The sequence below is a fragment of the Thalassophryne amazonica genome, chromosome 4 (genome assembly GCF_902500255.1).
Source record: "Thalassophryne amazonica chromosome 4, fThaAma1.1, whole genome shotgun sequence".
In the NCBI taxonomy this organism is placed as follows: Eukaryota; Metazoa; Chordata; class Actinopteri; order Batrachoidiformes; family Batrachoididae; genus Thalassophryne; species Thalassophryne amazonica.
In genome coordinates, this window is record NC_047106.1 from 40,534,436 (window position 1) to 40,558,739 (window position 24,304).

The following is a 24,304-nucleotide window of genomic DNA, read 5'->3' on the forward strand; positions in this document are numbered from 1 at the left end:
CCAGAAAAGAGCCGGATCCCACACGCTTTCCACTGCCACCAGATCTGAAGCACCCCGGAGCCACCAAGCGCTGGGTCCCCAGGTGGCCACTGCCTCCGGCTGTCAGATCGGGTACTGCTGGCAGGAAGAACAGACAGGTGATGGTGGGTGCGTGAACACCCAGCAAACAGTCAGAAAGGGTGGATCCAATGCATGACCATAGCAAATAATTTCTCAGTCCAATAATACTTTAATATTTTTTAACACCACTTCTAGGAGCGGCTTTTCCAATCAGGAAAACAGGAATTTTTTTCCACATCAAGAAAAATCCTGACTTCCACTTCTTCTATTTGTTTTACAGAATCACACATGCAATAAGAACAGGATATTACAGTGATTTAGTTTGGGGGAAGTACCTACTGTTTTCAAGCTACTATTGAGCTTCCAGCAGGTTTATGCTTAGTCAGATGTCTGCTTATTGTGAAATATTTCAACTGAAAAGTAAGCAGCTAACAAAAGACATCTGTTGGGAAAGTGTAGGAACACGGACCCACAACAGGGGGCGCAAATGAACGGACAATGGAGTAAGTCAAAATAACAACGCTTTACTGTTGTGAATGTGCACAACGAGTACAACCAATTACAGAATTGGACAAAAGTCAATACACAAAGGTGTCGTGTGGGCAGGCTCGAAGATAGGAGACGCCTCTCCAAGGTAAGACCGGAACCACACGGCTTCCTCCGCCACAGGTCCCCGGGTATACTGGAACCGCCAAGTCCCGAACTCCCAGGTGGCCACTGCCTCCGCGTGTCGGACCTGGTACTGCTGGCGAGGGAAAAAGAACAGTTAGATGGGGGCGCGTTTGCACCCAGAACTCCGAACGGCAGGAAAGGTACCTCCACCTCTCGTTGGAATAGTAACCAATAACTAGCTCAGTCAAATGCTGTGTACTCAGTAGGCTTTGATACGTCACCTCTCTGGTAGAAACGATATCTCGGCAATGAGGTGGAGATGCCGTCCTGCTGATATACCCGGCTGATGATTGCTGTCAGCTGTCTCAGGTGATGGGTGACAGCTGTCACCTTGGCTGCTCCTGTGAGGCGGCGGCGCCCTCTGGTGCCTGGAGCCCGCACTCCAGGCAGGGCGCCCTCTGGTGGTGGCGGGCCAGCAGTACCTCCTCTTCAGCGGCCCACACAACAACATCATGGTGTTTGAACAGATCACTGAACTCAGATTATCTCTGACCTTTTCATGAGTGTCTTTTGACCTATTAATGTGTTTCCTTCTTGTTTCCACGTACATGCAGTCATCAGACATTGTGACAGTGTTCACAGTATCTCAATCAACACTTATTATGAGGAAGATTAAAACACAATGCTACATTGTGACAAGGGCTTTATTATATTCCAGATTTGTGATCTCTGCCAAGGAGGTTATGTTTTCAGTACTGTTTGTTTTGTTAGCAGGATGACGTAAAAATGAAGTAATTTTCTTTAAAATCAGTGAGAGGTTAGTGTATGGTCCAAGGAGGAAACTAGGTCTGATTAAGGGGGTAAATTACTTCTTTCACAGTGTCAGATAAAGCAGATAAAGCTTTTTTTTAAAACATTGTCACAAATTTCTCAAGAGCTAGTTTTTTTGTTTGTTTGTTTTGAAAAATAAAGATGCACAGAATTTTATTTCAGTTAAAAAAAAGACATACGCAATATCTCTGAAAAATGTCCAAGAAATTAAAAAAAACCCACCTTACTGGATCAGCTCCATTTATCAAACCTGCTCCAAAGGTTAATGGTTTCCCTCTTGGACAATTACCCCACCCCTTCATCAAGTCAAAAGAAAAGGGGTGCAGACTCTCAACACACGCACACACTATTTGCCTTTCTGAATGTATAATTTGGGGTTTGGGGTGGCACAGTCGTTGAGTAGCTGGCACTGTTGTTTCACTTTTTTGTTTGCAGTCAAAAACAAAAAAGTGCACCATTTTCCCGTGTAAAGTCATGCTGTGTATATATTGCGCAACAGGACCGGCTGTCCCCATAAGTGGTCAAATCCTGCGATATCACGCAGGGTTCAAACGAGACTGCGCTGCCCTATACCGTTTATGCGTATGACTTAATTAGGACTGTGGATGGAAGACGTTTTTCCTTTCCTGTTCTTTTTTCCTGTTCATGTGTAATGAAGCCCCTGCACAATGTAGCACTTGTAGTATTTGCTGTCAAATGACTCATCATAGGGCTCCACCCATTGAGCAATAACCCAAGGCAGGACTTTCCCCGAAGTTTGTTCTACAGTGAGACACAGCCAGTAAAGGAACACCATGGTAAGCTTTCCCTCTTCTCTTTATCTTCTTGCTGCCTGAAAGCAATAGTTTAATAACAGACATTATGAATGTGATTTATAGGCACCAGACAGGAAGGATGTGGTTTCTTTTTCTGTATGGAACAAACTAAGAGATCAGCTTCATGTTTTTGAGAGTCGAATGTAGCAGACTGAACATGCCGTTTAGTCACAGATTAAGGTGTATGCACGGGAAATCTGTTCGTCCTCTGTGAGATGGCGTTGGACCTTTATGTGCACGCGTGCATTCACAAGAAAAAGCACTTTCACAATTATTTTGACATTTGTGCCAAAGCTAGAAAGCAAAAAGAAAGTTATCCATGCAGAAAGTTATGTACAAAAGTTATGTACGTTTACATCAACAACTGTATGAAGTAAAGTGTCTGTAAAAGGAGCTCGTAGGATTCCTAGGTATTCTGTGCAATCTGATTCTTTAGTTTTCTATTTTTCTGGGTTGGCAGGAATGTAAGGAATCTGTAAAAAGTAAATATGTTTTATTTTCTGAAAAGCAAAAAAAAAAAAAAAAACAACCCTGAATGACTGGTGTGCAACTTTGATAATAAATGAATGAATGAATGAATAACTGGTTATGTTTATTCACTGACATGCATAAAATTATGCTTTATGTTTTAAAGTGGTTTTGTATTGATATGTGGTTTCACGCTACTGCCAATTGCAGTTAATGGAGCAGAAAGAGAAAGGCAAGTCAGGCTTTATCGATCATGCAGAATAAATGTGGGAATTCCCCATGTAGACAAGCACCATTGCCAGGAGTTTACTAGTTGATAGTACACAAATCCCACAGAAAAAAAAAAACATCCAAACTTGTTACTGGAAACTACAGTTGCTGTTCAGTTAGCTGTTTTCCAGCCAAACACTTTCATCACTCCACCTCTTTTCCCATATTCTGGGTTGTGGCAGCAAAAGCCTATGAGAACTATACGTCTCCACAGCAGCAGGGTCCTCCAACTTCTCCTGAAACCCCGGTGTACCTCCAGGCTACTTGGAATTTGTGTCATCACAGATGTGTAAGTTCCTATGTCTTGGGCACTAACACACCCTCATACCATCACAGATACTGGCTTTTGAACTTTGCTCTGGTAATAACCTGGGTGGTCTTTTTCCTCTTTTGTCTGGAGGACACGACGTCCATGATTTCCAAAAACAATTTGAAATGTGGACTCATCAGACCACAGCACACGTTTCCATTTTGCATCTGTTCATTTCAAATGAGCTCGGGCCCAGAGAAGGCAGTGGCGTTTCTGGATGTTGTTGATGTATGGCTTTCACTTTGCATGGTAGAGTTTTAACTTGCACTTGTAGATGTAGCGACAAACTGTGTTAACTGACAATGGTTTTCTGAAGTGTTCCTGAGCCCACGCGGTAAGATCCTTTACACAATGATGTCGGTTTTTAATGCAGTGCCGCTTGAGGGATCGAAGGTCATGGGCATTCAGTGTTGGTTTTCGGCCTTACCGCTTATGTGTAGAAAGTTCTTCAGATTCTCTGAATTTTCTGATTATATTATGGACTGTAGATGATGGAATCCCTAAATTCCTTGCAATTGAACATTGAGAAACATTGTTCTTAAACTGTTAAACTGACTATTTTTTCACACAGTTGTTCATAAAGTGGTGATCCTCACCCCATCTTTGCTTATGAATGGCTGAGCCTTTTGGCGATGCTCTTTTTATACCCAATCATGACACTCACAATTTGTGTCCTCAGTTTCCAAACACTTATTGAGTGTTGTTAGAAGGAAAGGTGATGTAACACAGTGGTAAACATACCACTGTCCCAGCATTTTTGAAATGTGTTGCAGGCATCTATTTCAAAAGCAATAAAGTTTATCAGTTTGAACATTAAATATCTTTGTGGTGTATTCAATTGAATATAGGTTGAAGAGGATTTGCAAATCATTGTATTCTGTTTTTATTTACATTTTACACAACATCCCAACTTCATTGGAATTGGGGTTGTACACTCCTTCCACTGAGGCAGTGATTCAGTCCCAACCTGGGAAAAGTAATTCATTTCCCATGGTCTCAAATTTGAAGGTGCTGCATCTCAACCTGACTGTTTCCCAGGAGCATGCAAGTCTTCACTGGCTCAACCGATCTGCAAGTGTTTTGATGATTGAGAAGAACATTTATGGCTTAATCTGCAGAAAAGCCCCCTGACTGGTTTGACAGAAAGAATGGGAGTTGCGTATCTGACTGCAGGGTGTCTGCATGGAGTAGAATGACTGTATGACTGTTGTGAGTGCTCCTCAGCAGAAGGTCGAACAGCTTCTGACATTTGATGTTTCAGGAAAATGGAGCACTAAATAGTGAGGATGTGTAATTGACCATAAAGGTCTACAAGATGAGGTAAAATAGTACAGTCCAAAATAGCAAAGCATACTCCGGCACTGCTGGTCAGTATCAATGCTGCAAGACTGGGTTGGTTCTTGCCCCAACTATGGGCTCATTTTTAGGATGCTGAGATAGAAAATAATGTGAAAACTGCAATAATGACCCTAATGAACTTTATTGTGTCCTTCTGTATGTGCACACTAGAGGTGGGCGGATCGATCCTAATATCGATAATATCGATACCAACGCTGGTATTGATATTGAACGATCCTCCTGTAAAAAGATCGATACTCAAGCTTTTTTTCTGTCCCGCACGCACTGACTGCTGCGCACCCAGATTCATCAAAGTCTACACTCTGTCTGTAAGAGCAGCGCTGCGCTGTGTCACACAACACGGAGCAGCGGACTTTTGTATTGTGGTTTGTCAGCTCTCTACCTCAGGAGATTTTGTTTTAAGTTGTGTTGAGTGATATTTTTTAAACAAAAATGTTGATTGTGATCATAAAGTATTTTGTTGTCACGTACAATGTTTGGTGAAATTCTATCCTAGGTCTTTTGGATCCTTTGGCTCTATGAAGCTTAAATATGTAAAAGTAACGGTATCGATATCTGCAATACTGGGCCTGTATTTACTTGGTATCGGATCAATACCAAAATTCCCGGTATCGCCCACCTCTAGTGCACACTGGGGAGAGAGAGCTAGCAATCAAGTGTTTTAGTGTCATTTACATTTGGCATACCTGAATTAGTGCTTGCATATGCGCTGGTTGTATTTGTGGATTACATATTCAACACTTTCACTGACATTGTTGTGATGACATGTCCATTGTACATTGCTGTATGGAGAAGTAGCAGCCCTGAAGCTTTTTGGTCCCAATGCTTAGCTCCAGATGTAGTATGAAGTATGATAGTATGAAGCAGATGAGTGTTTGACACTGTCTATGATCCCAACACTCCAGAGGTGTCCAATCAGATTCAGGTCTGGGCTCTGGCTGGGCCACTCAAGGACATTCACAGAGTTGTCTTGAAGCCACTTCTTTGATATCTTGGCTGTGTGCTTAGGGTCATTGTCCTGCTGAAACACGAACCATTGCACCAGTCTGAGGTCAAGAGCGACTGGGATTTTGTCCACTTTTGTAATAAGGAGTTGTGATTCTGACCACTGGGATTATGTCCATTGGGATTTTGTGTGTCTTTCCAAATCATGTCCAATCAATTGAATTTACCCCAGGTGGACTCCAATTAAGCTGTAGAAACATCTCCAGGATGATCAGTGGAAACAGGATACACCTGAGCTCAGTTTTGAGCTTCATGGCAAAGGTTGTGAATATTTACGTACATGTGATTTCTTAGTTGTTTTTTTTTTTTATTTTTACTAAATTTGCAAAAATCTAAAAAAAAGTGCCACATGGCCAAAATGTCATAGCTGACGTTCTCTCTCAATTCAAGTGACACTCGTCATCTGAGTGTCCTTGTTTGACTAAAAGTCATTCCAGTGTTACCCAAGGATCCCCTGAAGATGTTATGTGTCGACGCAGGTTGAGGAGCGGACCTGCGTCTGACAGAACCCAGCGGTAAAAATAACCAGAAGGCGGTTCCCAACAGAAACAATTTATTTTTCACCTGTGCTTACAAATGTAAAACATAAAAAGCGTCCCTCTGGTGGAGTGATAAGTGGCACGTTCTCCAGCGCCCGCAAGGATTAAAGCCCGGCGCTCCTGGACCCACTACCACCGCCAAACACCCCCCAAGTGGACACGACGAACCGATTCTCTGTGGAGCAAAGAGAAGGTGAGGTGAGTCAGCAGATACAACTCTATCTTTCGCATAACACACGCCATCAGCAACACACTTAGGTCAATGTTTCTTTTTATCTTTATACAAATGAGCAGCCTCTCACAACCAGTGGAGGATCACTTATCCTGCACGCCACCGCAGTGAGAAGCAAGCTGCACAATTCTCTTCACAGTCTCAGTTTACTGTGTAACAAAACACCAAAATACTATCAACAATTACTTAATCACTTAATTACCTTTAGCGTGTGCTGACAGCATGTGTCCTCACCCTTCCCTGCTTCACGGGCTCGATATGTCAAACCCAGGCGCGATCCTCAGCGTCTCACAAACGAACGTCACAAGGTCGAGTTCCCGGCAGTTCTGCTCAAATCACACATGACTTACGAGGTCTATTAGAAAAGTATCCGACCTTATTATTTTTTTCAAAAACCATATGGATTTGAATCACGTGTGATTACATCAGACATGCTTGAACCCTCGTGGGCATGCGAGAGTTTTTTCACACCTGTCGGTTACGTCATTCGCCTGTGGGCAGTCTTTGAGTGAGGAGTCGTCCACCCGCTCGTCGATTTTTTTCATTGTTTAGGAATGGCTCAGACTGTTGCTTTGTTTGATAAAAATTTTTTCAAAACTGTAAGGCACAACTGAGTGGACACCATTCAATAAATTCAGCTGGTTTTCGGTAAAAATTTTAACGGCTGATGAGAGATTTTGGTCTGGTAGTGTCGCTTTAAGGACGGTCCACGGCGCCTGACGGCGATCTGCGCTTCGAGGCGGCAGCGTCTCGCCATTTCAAGTTGAAAACTTCCACATTTCAGGCTCTGTTGACGCAGTAAGTCGTCAGAGAACAGAGAACTTTCAGAAGAAGTCGGCATGAGGAGTTTATTCGGACATTCCATTGTTAACGGTCATTTTGTAATGAAAGAACGTGCGGGCAGAGTCGCATGTCGGGCTGGACCCGACCGCGGGGGGTCGCGGCAGGAAAAACACCTCCGTTGGAAATCTTAACGGGCAAGTTGGAACATGCCCAAGCTGTTAAACAATTTCTCAGTTACTCACTTGTTGAAAACCATTAAAAGCCGCCTGAATTCTACAAATGGTTTTCAACACGGAGGTGTTTTTCCTGTCGCGGCGCACACAGATTTGCCGAGTCGTCACGGAAACGACTCGGCGAATTTGCGCGTACGTCTTTCATTAAAAAAATGTCCTTAAACAGTGGAATGTCCGCATAAATTCCTCATGTCGGCCTCTTCTGAATCTTCTCTGTTCTCTCACGATGTCCTGGGTGAATTAAGCCTTAAATTAGGATGTTTTCAGCTCGAAACAGGCCGACGACAGCGCCTGGAAGCGCTGCAGGACGTCCCGCTCCGTGGGAAGTCCTTACACCGACAGAAACACCCCATAATCTCTCATCAGCCGTTAAACTTTTCACAGAAAACCAGCTTAATTTCTCGAATAGTGTCCACTCGGATATTCCTCACAGGTCCAGAAAAAATTTAGATAAAGCAACGCGCGCCGTCTCGAGCAGCGTGTGAAACAAAGGAATTCAGCCGAGAGGGCGGGACCACATCTCACTCAAGGCCTGCCCACAGGGAAATGACGTCACAGACACGCGTGAAAAAACTCATGCATGCGCACGAGGGTTCAAGCATGATTGGTGTAATCGCATGTCATTCAAATCCATATAGTTAAAAAAAAAATAAAAGGGTCGGTTTATTATCTAAGAGACCTCGTATATGCAGAACGCCATCCAATTATCTGCTACAGCTGCAAGTCTTCAAGGCCGCACGTGAGCTCCTGCCACAGGTGTTCCACATGACGCTAATAAGGGTGAGGACTCTTCAGCCAGCACTTTCTCCACAGACAAATCAGCCCTCATGCCACCTGGAGAGCAAAGAAAAGAAAAGAACACCAACACAGCCAGCCACGCCCCCCCAACACACAACAGTACCCCCCCATCAACGGGAAGCCTCCCGGCGACCGAACCAACCAGGCCCGAGAACAGCATCCCCCTCCAGGGTCCACGTCAGGAAGCAGGACAGGAACCGCAGCAGGAAGGCCGGCTGGAACCAACAAAAGCCCCCAAAACAGTCCCCAAAAACAAGATCACTCACACAGAAAAACACAAAAACCCACCCAACAACCTCCCCAGGGGACCGTCCCATCAACCCCGGGAAGAAAAGAAAAACTCCCAAATGCAAAACCCCCAACACAGTCCCACAAACACAATACAAACGTAAATGCACAAAAGAAAAGTAACAAACAACCCCCCCAGAATGACCCGCAGAGCCCAACCCCCCCCAGAAGGCCTTCATTGCCAGTTCCAGGAGGAACAGCCAAAACCATAAGCCCAACAAAGGGTCCCAGGTGCACATGGAGCAACACGGCGCCCCCCCCAGGGGACCGTACCATCAACCCCAGGAGGTACCCACCCCACAACCCCGGAACCCCAGACTTGGTCACACAAGGCTGGTCGGTCCCAAGCCAACTTCCCCCCCAGGGGACCGTCCCATCAACCCCGGAGGTGGAACCCGGAAGGAAAACAAAACGAAATCAAAAACCAACCCCCGGAGGACAATCAAAAACAACCCCGGGGGGATAGAAACGACCAGAAATCCCGTTACCCTCCCCAGCACCCCGAAAGACCCCAGGTCCCTCCCAGAGCCCCCCGGCGGCTCAATTTTGGCAAACGGCCCAAAATAGTAAGCCGGAGAAGGGAACAAGGAAAAAACTAACCCAGCTCAACCCCAAGGCGCAGCAGAGAACTGGAAATGCGTCCAGTGCCACAACTCGACCATACCCCAGCCGCTCGGGAGGGGTGGAACCACCGAAACGGCGAACGGCAACAGTTCGGCCCACCCCTCCGACTGAGGTAAGTCTCCGCTGCACCACACCCCGGCAACACCAATGACGAACGGTACAAAGGCTCACCGAGGCTGGAGTGGAACCGGGCCCTAACCAAACCAAAGAAACGCCCCAACACCCCCCCCCCCCAGGTGCAGAGGTCTTCTGAGAATGCTCAGCGTGACCAACCTGCACCACCCCACAACCCACAAGACGAACAGGCTTGGGGCAAGTGAGGTCGGGGTTAGGGATGTAGAGAAATAAAAACAACAAAATAAAACAACCCAACTACCCAAACAAAAAAATACCTAAACCACATACAAACTTGACACTTAAGTGAGCCCATCAATCACTCCACCAGATACGCCCCTGACTCCCCAAACACTCATGACCCCTAATTAAAAAAAACAAAACATTTACTTGTGCTAAGAAATTCTTTTTTTTTTTTTTTGTCTTTTTTTTTTATTGTGTTGTTTTGCCTGTCACAGAACACTTGGAGTTACGTCGCCGTTATTTCTCTTGACGCTTACGTGTCGGGGCAATACAGACATCTCTACTCGTCCGAGCTGCATGGGCTCGTCAACAGGAGGAGCTGGAGGTCCCGTCGGAGGAGCCTCAGTGGGGCGAAGAAGAGGCGGCCCAGACCTGTGTCGGGGAAAGCCCCGAGACAAAAAAAAACGCTCTGATGGGCATCCTCTCTCGCGTCCACGCTCCCTCATCCGATCGTCCAGACGAATCACCAACGATATTAGCTCATCTAAATCGTTTGGCTCATCACGGACCGCCAGCTCGTCTTTTAGTGCCTCATTTAACCCGTCTACAAACACGCCCCGTAAAGCTACGGCATTCCAACCGGATTGAGCAGAACAAATCCGAAAGTCCACGGAATACTCCGCTGCACTCCGCCTCCCCTGCCTGAGATTCAGCAACCGTTGAACACCGGTATTCGTTTTCACCGGATGGTCAAAAACCAATCGGAACTCCCGGGAGAAATCCTTAAAGGACCCTAACAATGGCGAGTTGTTACTCCACAACGCAGTGACCCAAGCTAAGGCGTCGCCTCGGAGCAGATTTGTTACATAGGAAACACGACTTCCATCGGAAGAGAAGGAAGCCGGTCGTTGAGTAAAGACCAAAGAACATTGCATAAGAAACGAAGCACAAGCTTCGGCGTCTCCCGCATAAGGCTCCGGATGACAAATAACCGGTTCGAACACCGAATCCCTGGGTGACGGAGTTATCTGCCCCGGTATCGATGATGCCACAGCTGGAGCTGCAGGAAGCGGAACGGCTTGCGCTGCAAGCTCCGTAACACGGGCGTCTGTTTGTTCAAGTCGATTTGCGAGATGCTGTAATTGCTCCCATATTTTTTCCAAGTGTTCTTGCACCTTTTCGGCAAACGGAACCGCCTCTGCCGCTGGGTCCATTATGGAATGGCCGGGAACTACTGTTATGTGTCGACGCAGGTTGAGGAGCGGACCTGCGTCTGACAGAACCCAGCGGTAAAAATAACCAGAAGGCGGTTCCCAACAGAAACAATTTATTTTTCACCTGTGCTTACAAATGTAAAACATAAAAAGCGTCCCTCTGGTGGAGTGATAAGTGGCACGTTCTCCAGCGCCCGCAAGGATTAAAGCCCGGCGCTCCTGGACCCACTACCACCGCCAAACACCCCCCAAGTGGACACGACGAACCGATTCTCTGTGGAGCAAAGAGAAGGTGAGGTGAGTCAGCAGATACAACTCTATCTTTCGCATAACACACGCCATCAGCAACACACTTAGGTCAATGTTTCTTTTTATCTTTATACAAATGAGCAGCCTCTCACAACCAGTGGAGGATCACTTATCCTGCACGCCACCGCAGTGAGAAGCAAGCTGCACAATTCTCTTCACAGTCTCAGTTTACTGTGTAACAAAACACCAAAATACTATCAACAATTACTTAATCACTTAATTACCTTTAGCGTGTGCTGACAGCATGTGTCCTCACCCTTCCCTGCTTCACGGGCTCGATATGTCAAACCCAGGCGCGATCCTCAGCGTCTCACAAACGAACGTCACAAGGTCGAGTTCCCGGCAGTTCTGCTCAAATCACACATGACTTATATGCAGAACGCCATCCAATTATCTGCTACAGCTGCAAGTCTTCAAGGCCGCACGTGAGCTCCTGCCACAGGTGTTCCACATGACGCTAATAAGGGTGAGGACTCTTCAGCCAGCACTTTCTCCACAGACAAATCAGCCCTCATGCCACCTGGAGAGCAAAGAAAAGAAAAGAAAACCAACACAGCCAGCCACGCCCCCCCAACACACAACAGAAGAGACCCTGTTACAAAGATCTAATCTGCATGACTTAACCTCGGACTTGCTTCTTCCCGTTGAACTGGGATAGTTTTAATGTTTTATTTAGCATGAAAATCTTCAAAACAACAAAAAAGGAAATGCACACAAATGTCAAACAGGTGCTGAGTAGGAAAAACTTTTATCTTTGACCAAGCATAAAAAAATGACTTCTGAAATCACTTCTTCTCCACCCAGTGTACCTGTTAAATTTGATCAGACTCCATCAAAGTGTGGCAGCTTTATTCATCTACTTACAGTGGTTAATTTTTGTTTTTAGCTTTTCGTAAGAGCTAGTCTGAAGCTTAAGTGGTGGTGACTCTGGATGTCTCCACGTTTGCAGTGCTTGTTTCTGCCTAAGTCTCAGCCAACCCATAATCTGGTAAAGTGGTGGAGTGTGGGCAAGTCCACTGTGACCTGGACAGGAAAAATGAAACCCAAACACTCCCACCGGTCTTGAAGTTGCTAAGCTCGCTAAAGTTAACTAGCTAGTTTACCTGGTTTCAGGTGACTGATCAATGCATTTTTATTTTTTTTTTGCATTGGGCAGTGACTCTGGTGACAGGGGGCTTCAGTGTCGATATTAGAAACTGTGACTGAACTATAGGCTCAATAACCACGACACTATCAGTGTGGCTAATATTACCTAGCTATGGATACCTGCTAATTCATGGTAACATAAGAGATTAAATAATACAAACATTTCACTCACCCAAAATAATGGAGCAACAACTTCTTAGATGGTTTGAGATTACAATAATGCAAATAACATGCTGTTGTCATGCGGTATGCATTTTCAGAGGCCCGACGTTCACGGCGTGAACGGAGGGACTAAATATGATGATGATGATAATGCCTAAATATGATAATATACTCATCTGTGGGGACTTTAACATACATGTTTGTTGTGCCTCAAATCAGTTGGGCAATGACTTCAAAAGCCTCTTGGACTCTTCTGGTCTATTACAATCAGTGCATGGCTCCACACATCAATTCGGTCATACACTAGATTTAGTTATTTCACATGGACTTTCCCTGGCCCTTAGTAGTACAGCAGTTGCTCCTGTCTCAGATCACCTTCCTATTATTTTTGAATTTACAGCTCCTGTCAATATCCCCAGGCCCTCCATACCAGCACGCTCCCGCCGCATCATTACCCCCTCAACTGTAGGGGACCTTGAGGCTGCTTTTAGAGACACTGCACTTTATTGCACAGAGGATGTGGCCTCCTCCCTTAGTCCAGATGAGTTCATCTTATATTTTAATACCACATGCTCTGATATTTTAGATATTGTGGCACCTTTTAAATTCAGGTCCACCAAACCCAAACCAGATCCCTGGCTCAATGACACCACCCGTGCCTTACGCCGTCGTTGTAGACAGGCTGAGCAGAGATGGAGAAAGGACAGGCTTCAGGTGTTCTTGGAAATGCTTCGGGATAGCTTTACAGAGTATCAGAATGCTGTGAAGGAGGCAAAAACCCAATATCTGTCAAGTATCATAGCCAGTAGTTCTAACTGTCTGAGAGTGTTATTTGACACAATTAAGTCAGTTTTAAACCCTCCCACCATATTGTCTGACATTTCGCAGGCTACATGTGAAAAATTTCTCAAGTTTTTTATAGAGAAAGTAGCCACTGTCAGACAGAATATTTTAAACTGTAACACGGTTTTTAATAGCCTTTACACTCTACCTGAACCATCTGCTGTTTTTAATAGTTTTGAGTTTACTGTGACACTTCTCACTGAGGTTGTCCAGAGCATTAAACCTAGTTACTGCTCATTGGACACTATTCCAGGAAAGGTTTTTAAAGAGGTTTTTAACACTGTGGGTCCGAGCTTGCTCTCTTTTATCAATAGCTGCCTCAGCTCCGGGAAGGTTCCAGCCCATTTTAAACATGCTGTAGTTAGGCCTCTTCTTAAAAAGCCCAACCTAGATCCCTCAGTTTTATCTAATTTTAGACCAGTATCAAACTTATCATTTTTATCTAAGGTTTTAGAAAAAGTTGTTTTTAATCAGTTGCAATCGTTTTTAGAACACAACTCTGTTTTAGATAAATTTCAGTCAGGTTTTAGATCTCCACATAGCACTGAGTCAGCTCTTTTAAAAGTACAAAATGACATTCTTTTATCCTTGGACTCTGAAAAACCTGTGCTGCTGGTGATGTTGCATCTAACAGCTGCGTTTGATACTGTGGACCACTCAATCCTCCTCACACGTGAGGACGGGATTGTCCTGGAGTGGTTTCAGTCTTATTTGACTAACAGGACTTTCAGGGTGATGGTTAATGACCTCTCCTCCTCCACAGTTCCTCTGACCACTGGTGTGCCCCAGGGCAGTATCCTCGGACTGCTCTTGTTCTCTTTGTACATGCTTCCACTGAGTTCAGTCATCACTAAATACAATCTTCATTTTCATTTTTATGCTGATGACCTTCAGATTTATATGCCAGTTGTGCCCAATAATACGTGTGCCTAATAAGTGCTTTGGACTCCATACATAACTCTTTTAAGGATATTAAGAACTGGCTGGCTCAGAATTTTCTGCACCTTAATGAAGCCAAAACAGAGTGTACAGTGGTCCCTCGTTTATCGCGGGAGTTACGTTCTAAAAATGGCCAGCGAAGTGGCCAGCGTTATTTTTTACAATTATTATAGACATTTTAAAGCTGTAAAACCCCTCACTACACACTTTATACACTTTTCTCAATCAGGCATGAGCATTTTCTCACTTTTCTCTCGTGTATAAACACTCTCAAAGTTCAAACCTTAGTAGAAAAATAAGACCAACCTGTTTTCAGGCCCAAACATTTGTTTGAGAAATAAAAATAGAACATTTTCCTATAAATAATTATGATGGCTTTTAGAACTAACAAATTTAGTTTTAACGATCAACCTAAGAGGTTGGACACATAAGAAATTATTAATAGTGACTGACCAGTATTTCACAGTTCCTCTGATCGCGCCTCTTCGTCCTGGTGCTGCTGCGCTGTCACGTTTTTTTCCACTCATACCTCGCTGCAGATGTCTTTTTCTGAGTGTAGAACACAGTTATGGGTAGTTGTTGGCGCTCTTTTTTCTTCTGGGCGAGAAGATTCTTATAAACAGACACGCAGGAACACAATGCGCGTGGTCTCCCTTCACGGTGTCACGACCAGCTGCTTGATGAGGCCGCGGAACACAATGCACTTTAAAAAAAAGCATGCAAAATTGGACTAAAAAAATTCCACGAAACAGCGAGGCCGCGAAACGTGAACCTCGTTATAGCGAGGGACCACTGTATTCTGTTTGGAGCTAAAACTGACTCTGACCCGGATCTTGCCTCCCTGGCTCCTTATCGTAGGGCTGTGGTAAGGAACCTTGGTGTGCTGTTTGACGACTGTTTAAAATTTGAGAAACAAATTGACAGTGTGGTAAGAGCCAGTTTTTTTCAGCTGAGACTCCTGGCAAAAGTCAAACCCTTTCTAAGCCAAAAGGACCTTGAAAAGGCTATGCATGCTTTTATCAGCTCCCGGATTGACTATTGCAATGCTCTCTATGTTGGTATCACTCTAGGCTCCCTAAACCGACTCCAACTGGTCCAGAATGCCGCTGCTCGCCTGTTGACCAATACCAGGAAGCACAGCCACATCACTCCTGTACTTTACTCCCTGCACTGGCTTCCAGTCCGTTTTAGAGTTGATTTTAAACTGTTAATGTTTGTTTTTAAAGCTGTAAATGGCATTGCACCTTCTTATTTATGTGACCTGTTAAAAACACACAACCCTGTCAGAGCTCTTCGGTCTGCTGACCAAAACTTTCTGGAGGTTCCCAGGTCCAGGTTCAAACAATGGGGTGACCGTTCTTTTGCAGTAGCAGGTCCTAAGTTGTGGAATGCATTACCTCCTGAACTGAGGTCCATTAATAGTGTGCCTCTGTTTAAAGCTAAGTTAAAAACGTACTTGTTCAGGGCAGCTTTTTGCACATAATTGCTTTGACACTTTTTCGTCTATTTTTATTCTATTTGGATGCTCTTATTATGCTTTTATGTGTGTTTTTCGTACTGTTCTTTTTATTTTTTCTTTAGTTGGTGCTATTGGAAAGCACTTTGGTTCAGTGAAAACTGTTGTAAAGTGCTATAGAAATAAAACTTGACTGATTGATTGAAAATCATCCGGAATATCCATATTGGGACCAAAACACACTTCTCGCCTTTTCATCTTTTCCTCTGTGGACAGTTCCCCCACTCCCCTGCGGACAGTTCTTGGGCTGCGCACTATGACATAATTTGTTTACACACAGCGGGCGGGTATAGCCAAATAGCGTCGATGTAAATCGAAGATAGTAACCGGCCTAGCAACGCCTCGGTAAAGTGATAATAATGAACCATACACACAATCATCTTCAATCGCTTATCCACGATCAGGTTGTGGAGGGCTGGAGCCTATCCCAGCAGTCATAGGGCGTTAGACAGTGTACACCCTGGACAGGATGCCAGTCAGTTGCAGTGCCACATATAGACACACATGTTCACACTCACACCTGTGGACAATTTAAAGTTTCCAATTCACCTAACCTGCATGTCTTAGGATGTGGAAGGAAGCTGGAGTGAATCCACACAAACATGGGGAGAACACATGGGGGGATTCACAGGTTGGAATCGATCCCATGACCTACTTTCTATGAGGTAACAGCGCTAACCACTAAGTCAGCATGCTGCCTGTGAACCACACAGCAAACCATATTATCTCAGATATTTGTATTAAAATGCTCAGAAAGGGGCTAGCAGACTGCTAGCAGCTGGCTGACTGGGTGGACACGTAAAGTAACCACACCTGACATGATGCATAATTTTCTAATCATAATTTACTCCTTAAATGTACTTATTATTAATATACCCTCCCATGCACTTGTCATGAATAGAGAACCTATAACTATTGTGACCAAACCATTTTTGTAGATGTCTATCAATGCACACATTCTAACATGGGGCTCTACGGGGAGTGACTCACTTTTGGGGTCAGCCACAAGTGGTAATTCAGGGAACTGCAGGTTTAGGCCCTTTGAATTTGGCTTAATTTTTCAGTCATTTGAAGCCATTTGGATATTTAACACTCCAGCTGTGAATGAAATCACTGAATCAGATATGCGTGCAAGGTTTTGGCCTCAGGATTGTCTCTCTCAGCACCTTTAATAACTTTGCATGCTACTATGTTTACTACAGTGAATTCCATCCAAATTAAAGCAGTTGTAGTGTAATTGAACAGATACTGAATGAATGGCTCTTAACTTGTTTTTCTATTTAACAGGTGCCAATGAGGAAGCCGCACTTGTTTCTGTAAGTATGTTTTCATTGTATCATTATGTTCCCATGATCTAAGTGTAGTGTTTCGCTTAAGCTGCATGACATCATTGACAATGTGCAGGAGATGCGTGACGCCAGTGTTGATGCTAAATCTGCAAACTTGAACAATTAATCTATTCATAGAAGAGTCATTCCATTTGAGTTCCTCTCATCTCTTGAGATGTATTTCATCTACTGGGTCACCAAAATTTATATTTTAACAGCTTGACATAAACTTTGAAATATGTCCTTTAAAACATTGTAAAACATGAACTAAATTTGATCTTTTTATGAGAAATAAAAACCTTTTTTCAGTTGACACCACCTATTTTGTCATGTCCCTCATGGCCTCAATGAAAGTATACTTCGAAAATACCAAATAAAAATATTAAAAAAGTCAATAAATTTTAATATCAACCAAAACATCTATTTGTGCTCTTTGATGGTGATAGCTGTTGTTTTAATTAATTGTTAATTATTCATTAAAATCACATTATTTAGTTCTGTAGTTTATTTAGTTCATTACTTAGTTCTTAGTTCTTCTTCTTCTGATTCTACTAGAGGCAGAGGATTTGTTTTACTCCTTATAAGCAGCAAATTTACCAGATTCAGCATTAAGGAACAGGAATCAGTTCCCTCAAATTTGGAACCAAATTCATCACACTGTCAGAACTTAAACAGCACACTAAACAGTAAGATAACATCACTCTCAATGAGTGACATAAAGTGAGTCACTCATTGACAGAGTAACACTTTGGCAAAAGTAATTTGAGATACTTTCTCACCAGTTTTGCCGGAGCTCGGTTTGCGATGCAGCAGAGATCTTCGAGGTTCGGACAGCGGTCTGTTAACAGTGTTGTTGATATTGTTGCTGTTGAAGTTGTTTTTACTTTAGGTTAATAAAACTCATTTCAGTTTGCAATTTATATCTGTTGTCCTTCTTATGGCTGCATAATGAAACATACATACAAAATTCAATACGCTGAATTTGAGAGTAAAAAAACCAACTATTTATATGTAAAGCTGTAATTGTCCCTACCACCCCGTTCTCACCATTTTCATACATTATTTTAAAAAATGTTAAAAAATAAAATAAAATGTTTGTTGACTACTGTCTAAAATGTTGAGAGCTATCATAAGATCATTGATTTTGATTGCAATACTTCAACTAAACTACATTTTGGATGAAAAATCCCAAGAGTACTTTCACGCATAAGTACATTTCAGGCTTTAGGATAACAAAAATTAGAGCCGATATGGATTTTTTGAGGCTGATGCCGATAACCATATTTGGATGAAAAAATGCAGATTGTTGTGTGGGCTGCCAGAAGAGGAGGTACTGCTGGCCCACCACCAGAGGGCGCCCTGCCTGAAGTGCGGGCTTCAGGCACGAGAGGGCGCTGCCGCCACGGACACAGCCGGGGGTGACAGCTGTCACTCATTATCTCTTGACAGCTGTCACCCATTCATGCTTCATCATCTCACTCCATAAAACCCGGATGTCATCTCCACCTCATTGCCGAGATATCGTCGAACCGTTCAGGTAATATTCTCAGCCTTAAAGTAAACTGTGTGTCAGTCTGAACTCTTTTTTGCAGCCGCTTTCCTGTGGTGTTCCTTATCTGTGAGACCGGCGTTTGGTGTGATCAGCGGCGGCTTCGCTTCACACCTCTACCAGATAAGTGGGTAGACAGGAGCTGCACGAATGTGTGTTAGAGGTGGAGGTGGAATTCCCACCGTTGTTGTTACTGGGTGTGCACACACCCATATCTTATTGTCTCTGCTCCCTGCCAGCAGTACCAGATCCGACCTTTCGAAGACGGTGGCCACCTGGGGACTCGGGACTTGGCGGCTCCAGTATTCTCCGGGTTCGGTGGTGGAGGAAATCGTGTGGTTCCGGTTCATCTCAGGACAGACGTCTTCTATCCTCGAGCCTGCCCACACGTCACCCTTGTGATTGACTGTCTGTAAAATTTCACATTCCTCTGTGTTGTGCTCATTCACAACAGTAAAGTGTTCATATTCGACTCTTTCATTGTCCGTTCATTTACGCCCCCTGTTGTGGGTCCGTGTCACTACACTTTCACAACACAGATAATCGATAAATCGGCTGATTTGCTGATAGCCAATAAATCAGCTGATAGTGAATCTGAATGTTTCAACCTCTTAGCAGTAAATGAAAGTTTTTCATGCTAGAAATAAGGTCTACACAACATGGGCTTAATAAAAAGCGTGACCGACGCAATGAAGAACATTTGACACATTTCTACATAAACTGAGTTTATCAAACTGAGTTGAACTGAAACGGGAGAAATGTGGGGTGAATGTAATCGCAAAGTTATTACAAACAACATCCTTATAAACTTACTTGTATGCTTTTGTCAGCCGATCAGTGCAGTGTGACGGCGAACTACGGGGGCCAGTGATGAACACATTTAAGCAGGGGTGTAAGCAGCTCTCAGCTGAATGGCGTCAGAGCTCCATCTACTGGTCAAACGGTGCAAGGACATTTTACATTGATGACACAAACATTATTTCAGTAACTGTTCTGTTTAGAAGAAATTATCAGTGTTCTGTCGGCAAAATTTCGGCCAATAGTGAGTACTTTGAAAAGGGCTTATATTGGCCTATAATATCGGCTGGCCGATATATCGGTCGGGCTCTAACAAAAATGAAAGATTTTATGTTATCTTTGTATTTAGGATTATTGATTCACGTGTGGGGCACATCTGATTAATATAAAAATATTCATTTCTTTAAAAATACATTTTATGTCCATATTCAGACAGCTTCCATAGTGTACATAACAGGGTTAAAGAATAACAGAGAACACATTTTGAAATGATGACCAAAAATGATAATAAAACCAATGCCTGAGATGGGAAAATATTTTTTGTGATAGTTAAATATCTCCTTAATGCTGTGGGATATAGATACAAATAATACATTTTGATAAAAATGTGAAAATGTTGAAGTCCAATTCTAATCATTCTCATGGAATGACAGAAAAAAACCAGCTGGTCCTTGTCAGGGTTACTGTGAAGGAAGTAAATCCTGAATGAGGTTGCTGTGGTGACAGTCGAGTGATTACAAGTAAACACTCTTGGATGATTGCATTATCACTGTCCCGGATTCAAACCATTTTTTTTCTCATTTTGAAAGAATCCAGTTTTGCAAGGTGTGCCAGTATCTCCATACTGTGATGCTGTCTGTGGAGCTGTAACCAACAGCTGTGCATACAAAAAGTACATATCTCCTGTTAAGTGTTAAGTCCAAGAGTAACACTGTTGATCTGTGTGAATTAAACTGACTTGTTTTGTATTTAAAAGTGAATTAATCAATTAATAATTAATTGACTCACAGCAAAGAGGTCCCGGGATTGTTTTCCCACCTGAGTCGATGTGTGGAGATCGCATGTTCTCCCCTGTCTGTGTGCATTTTCTCCAGGCAGTCCACATTCTTCCCACAATGAAAAAACATGCTCTGATAAATACACTCACACACTCATCTTCAACCGCTTAGTCCAATTAAGGGTTGCGGGGTGCTGGAGCCTAACCCAGCAGTCACAGAGCACAGGGCCACAAACAGACAAACAAACACATTCACACCCACTCGCACACCTACGGACAATTCAAAGAGTCCAATCCACCTAACCCGCATGTCTACGGATGTGGGAGGAAACTGGAGCACCTGGAGGAAACCCACGCAAGCATGGGGAAAACATGCAAACTCCACACAGAAAGGCCACAGGCGGGAATTGAACCTATGGCCTTCTCGCTGTGAGGCAACAGTGCTAGCCACTAATCCACCGTGCTGCTTCAAATAAACACATAAATAATTAAAAATAATAAAGTGAACTGCTGAGTTAATGTGTTTTTAAAACAAATGAACACATGGCAGTGTTAATTTAACACTGTCAGTGTTAGTGATTTTACTGTGTAACCTTACCAACCCCTAGAGCAAGCACACAGGCGGGAGTGGTGAGCAAAAAACTCTGATAATTTTAAGGAAGAAACCTCAAGCAGTCCAGACTCAAAGGAGTGACCCACTGTTTAAAATGGTAACTGGACTGCATTTATATAGCGCTTTTCCATCTGCATCAGAAGCTCAAAGTGCTTTACAATGATACCTCACATTCACCCATTCACACAAACAACTAGGGATAAAGGATCTTGCCCAAGTGCCCTTAGTGATTTTCTGGCCTGACTGGGTTTTGAACCGAGGTTATACTAGGTCATACAAATAAAAAAAACATTTTTAACAATACAGAGGAATATAAAAATGTTTAAAAATTATTATGTCCATGCAGATGTCCAGGATAGCAGCAGTTGGTTGGGGATGGGAGGGAATGGGATTGTGTCTTCCAACCCCCCCAGTTCAGTTCTAGTTCTAGCATTACTATGTCCGCAACATTAACCCAGTGAAGACATAAGATAATGCAGCCAACACTCATCTTCTTGACACTGTGGGACAATCCCCTAAATTTGAACATCGTGACTGAATATCCCGTTTCAGTGTGCAAAGCATTTCCATGGCAACTCCAGTTGTTGCCACCTTTTTCAATATGGAGTGCGTGTGTTGCGCATGGAATTGTGGGTATGTGAATCAAATCAAATCAAATCAATTTTATTTATATAGCGCCAAATCACAACAAACAGTTGCCCCAAGGCGCTTTATATTGTAAGGCAAAAGCCATACAATAATTACAGAAAAACCCCAACGGTCAAAACGACCCCCTGTGAGCAAGCACTTGGCGACAGTGGGAAGGAAAAACTCCCTTTTAACAGGAAGAAACCTCCAGCAGGGGGGGCAGTCTTCTGCTGGGACTGGTTGGGGCTGAGGGAGAGAACCAGGAAAAAGACATGCTGTGGAGGGGAGCAGAGATTGATCACTAATGATTAAATGCAGAGTGGTGCATACAGAGCAAAAAGAGAAAGAAACACTCAGTGCATCATGGGAACCCCCAGCAGTCTAAGTCTATAGCAGCATAACTAAGGGATGGTTCAGGGTCACCTGATCCAGCCCTAACTATACGCTTTAGCAAAAAGGAAAGTTTTAAGCCTAATCATAAAAGTAGAGAGGGTGTCTGTCTCCCTGATCTGAATTGGGAGCTGGTTCCACAGGAGAGGAGCCTGAAAGATGAAGGCTCTGCCTCCCATTCTACTCTTACAAACCCTAGGAGCTACAAGTAAGCCTGCAGTCTGAGAGCGAAGCGTTCTATTGGGGTGATATGGTACTATGAGGTCCCCAAGATTTATTCAAAACCTTATAAGTAAGAAGAAGAATTTTAAATTCTATTCTAGAATTAACAGGAAGCCAATGAAGAGAGGCCAATATGGGTGAAATATGTTCTCTCCTTCTAGTCCCTGTCAGTACTCTAGCTGCAGCATTTTTAATTAACTGAAGGCTTTTAAGGTAACTTTTAGGACAACCTGATAATAATGAATTACAATAGTCCAGCCTAGAGGAAATAAATACATGAATTAGTTTTTCAGCATCACTCTGAGACAAGACCTTTCTAATTTTAGAGATATTGCGCAAATGCAAAAAAGCAGTCCTACATATTTGCTAAATATGCGCATTGAAGGACATATCCTGATCAAAAATGACTCCAAGATTTCTCACAGTATTACTAGAGGTCAGGATAATGCCATCCAGAGTAAGGATCTGGTTAGACACCATGTTTCTAAGATTTGTGGGGCCAAGTACAATAACTTCAGTTTTATCTGAATTTAAAAGCAGGAAATTAAAGGTCATCCATGTCTTTATGTCTGTAAGACAATCCTGCAGTTTAACTAATTGGTGTGTGTCCTCTGGCTTCATGGATAGATAAAGCTGGGTATCATCTGCGTAACAATGAAAATTTAAGCAATTCTGTCTAATAATACTGCCTAAGGGAAGCATGTATAAAGTGAATAAAATTGGTCCTAGCACAGAACCTTGTGGAACTCCATAATTAACCTTAGTCTGTGAAGAAGATTCCCCATTTACATGAACAAATTGTAATCTATTAGATAAATATGATTCAAACCACCGCAGCGCAGTGCCTTTAATACCTATGGCATGCTCTAATCTCTGTAATAACATTTTATGGTCAACAGTATCAAAAGCAGCACTGAGGTCTAACAGAACAAGCACAGAGATGAGTCCACTGTCCGAGGCCATAAGAAGATCATTTGTAACCTTCACTAATGCTGTTTCTGTACTATGATGAATTCTAAAACCTGACTGAAACTCTTCAAATAGACCATTCCTCTGCAGATGATCAGTTAGCTGTTTTACAACTACCCTTTCAAGAATTTTTGAGAGAAAAGGAAGGTTGGAGATTGGCCTATAATTAGCTAAGATAGCTGGGTCAAGTGATGGCTTTTTAAGTAATGGTTTAATTACTGCCACCTTAAAAGCCTGTGGTACATAGCCAACTAACAAAGATAGATTGATCATATTTAAGATCGAAGCATTAATTAATGGTAGGGCTTCCTTGAGCAGCCTGGTAGGAATGATGGTTTTGAGGAAGTAAGTAATGAAAATAACTCAGACAGAACAATCGGAGAGAAAGAGTCTAACTAAATACCGGCATCACTGAAAGCAGCCAAAGATAACGATACGTCTTTGGGATGGTTATGAGTAATTTTGTGTGAATTTTGAATTTGTGTAAAAATGTGAAGTCAGTGTCGGCAAAAGAATGATCCACAAAAAAAGATGATGATATACTCATCGTCACCTTGTTTTCCTTGACTTTCTAAGCTGTGACTACCCTGTGTGTGGTGTGTCTGTGAACACATCTGTGTGTCAGTCAGCATACATGCCTTAAATGAAACTCACAGTGTGTTTTTGTACAACCGAAACAAATGCTTGTCTTCCTCTTTTTTTCCAAGAAATTCATGGTGTTCCCCGAGACAGCTGGCTGCAGTTTTGTTCATAATGCTCCTTGTCAGAGGTGAGCTGCTCCTTCATATCAGTACATTCTGTTGTCATTGAAACCACTTGTTTATTTGAACAGTTTATGGTGTATTGTGGTATCACAGATAAAGAAACCAAAACCATACTGAGCTGTATAATTCCAGCACGCCCGGGCAGATAGAGAGGTGTTTTGATTGTATTACAAAGTTGCAGAATCACAATTAAATGTGTAAATATGCATTTGAAGTACATGTGAAGTAATTACTATGTACATGTTGTTAATTCAAACATAGAAGAAAGGACATTAAAAAAAAACTAAGAGGAACTGTACAGTTAGGTCCACAGGTATTTGGACAGTGAGACAATTGTGGAACTTTTGCATCTTTATCAGATTGGGATTGAAATGAAACAATCAAGAGGTGATTG

At 43.1% G+C, this 24,304-nt stretch overlaps 1 protein-coding gene across 1 annotated transcript in view; it reads left to right on the forward strand.

Moving 5' to 3' along the window:
* The first annotated feature begins 2,259 nt into the window (after window positions 1–2,259).
* Window positions 2,260–24,304, forward strand: part of LOC117508090 (CD276 antigen-like) — a 56,586-nt gene continuing 34,541 nt past the window's right edge. The window contains exons 1-3 of the mRNA XM_034167744.1: window positions 2,260–2,300; window positions 16,941–16,969; window positions 23,854–23,915. Coding sequence (XP_034023635.1) covers window positions 2,298–2,300; window positions 16,941–16,969; window positions 23,854–23,915 — 94 coding nt within the window. The 5' untranslated portion in view covers window positions 2,260–2,297. The remainder of the gene's footprint in view (window positions 2,301–16,940; window positions 16,970–23,853; window positions 23,916–24,304) is intronic.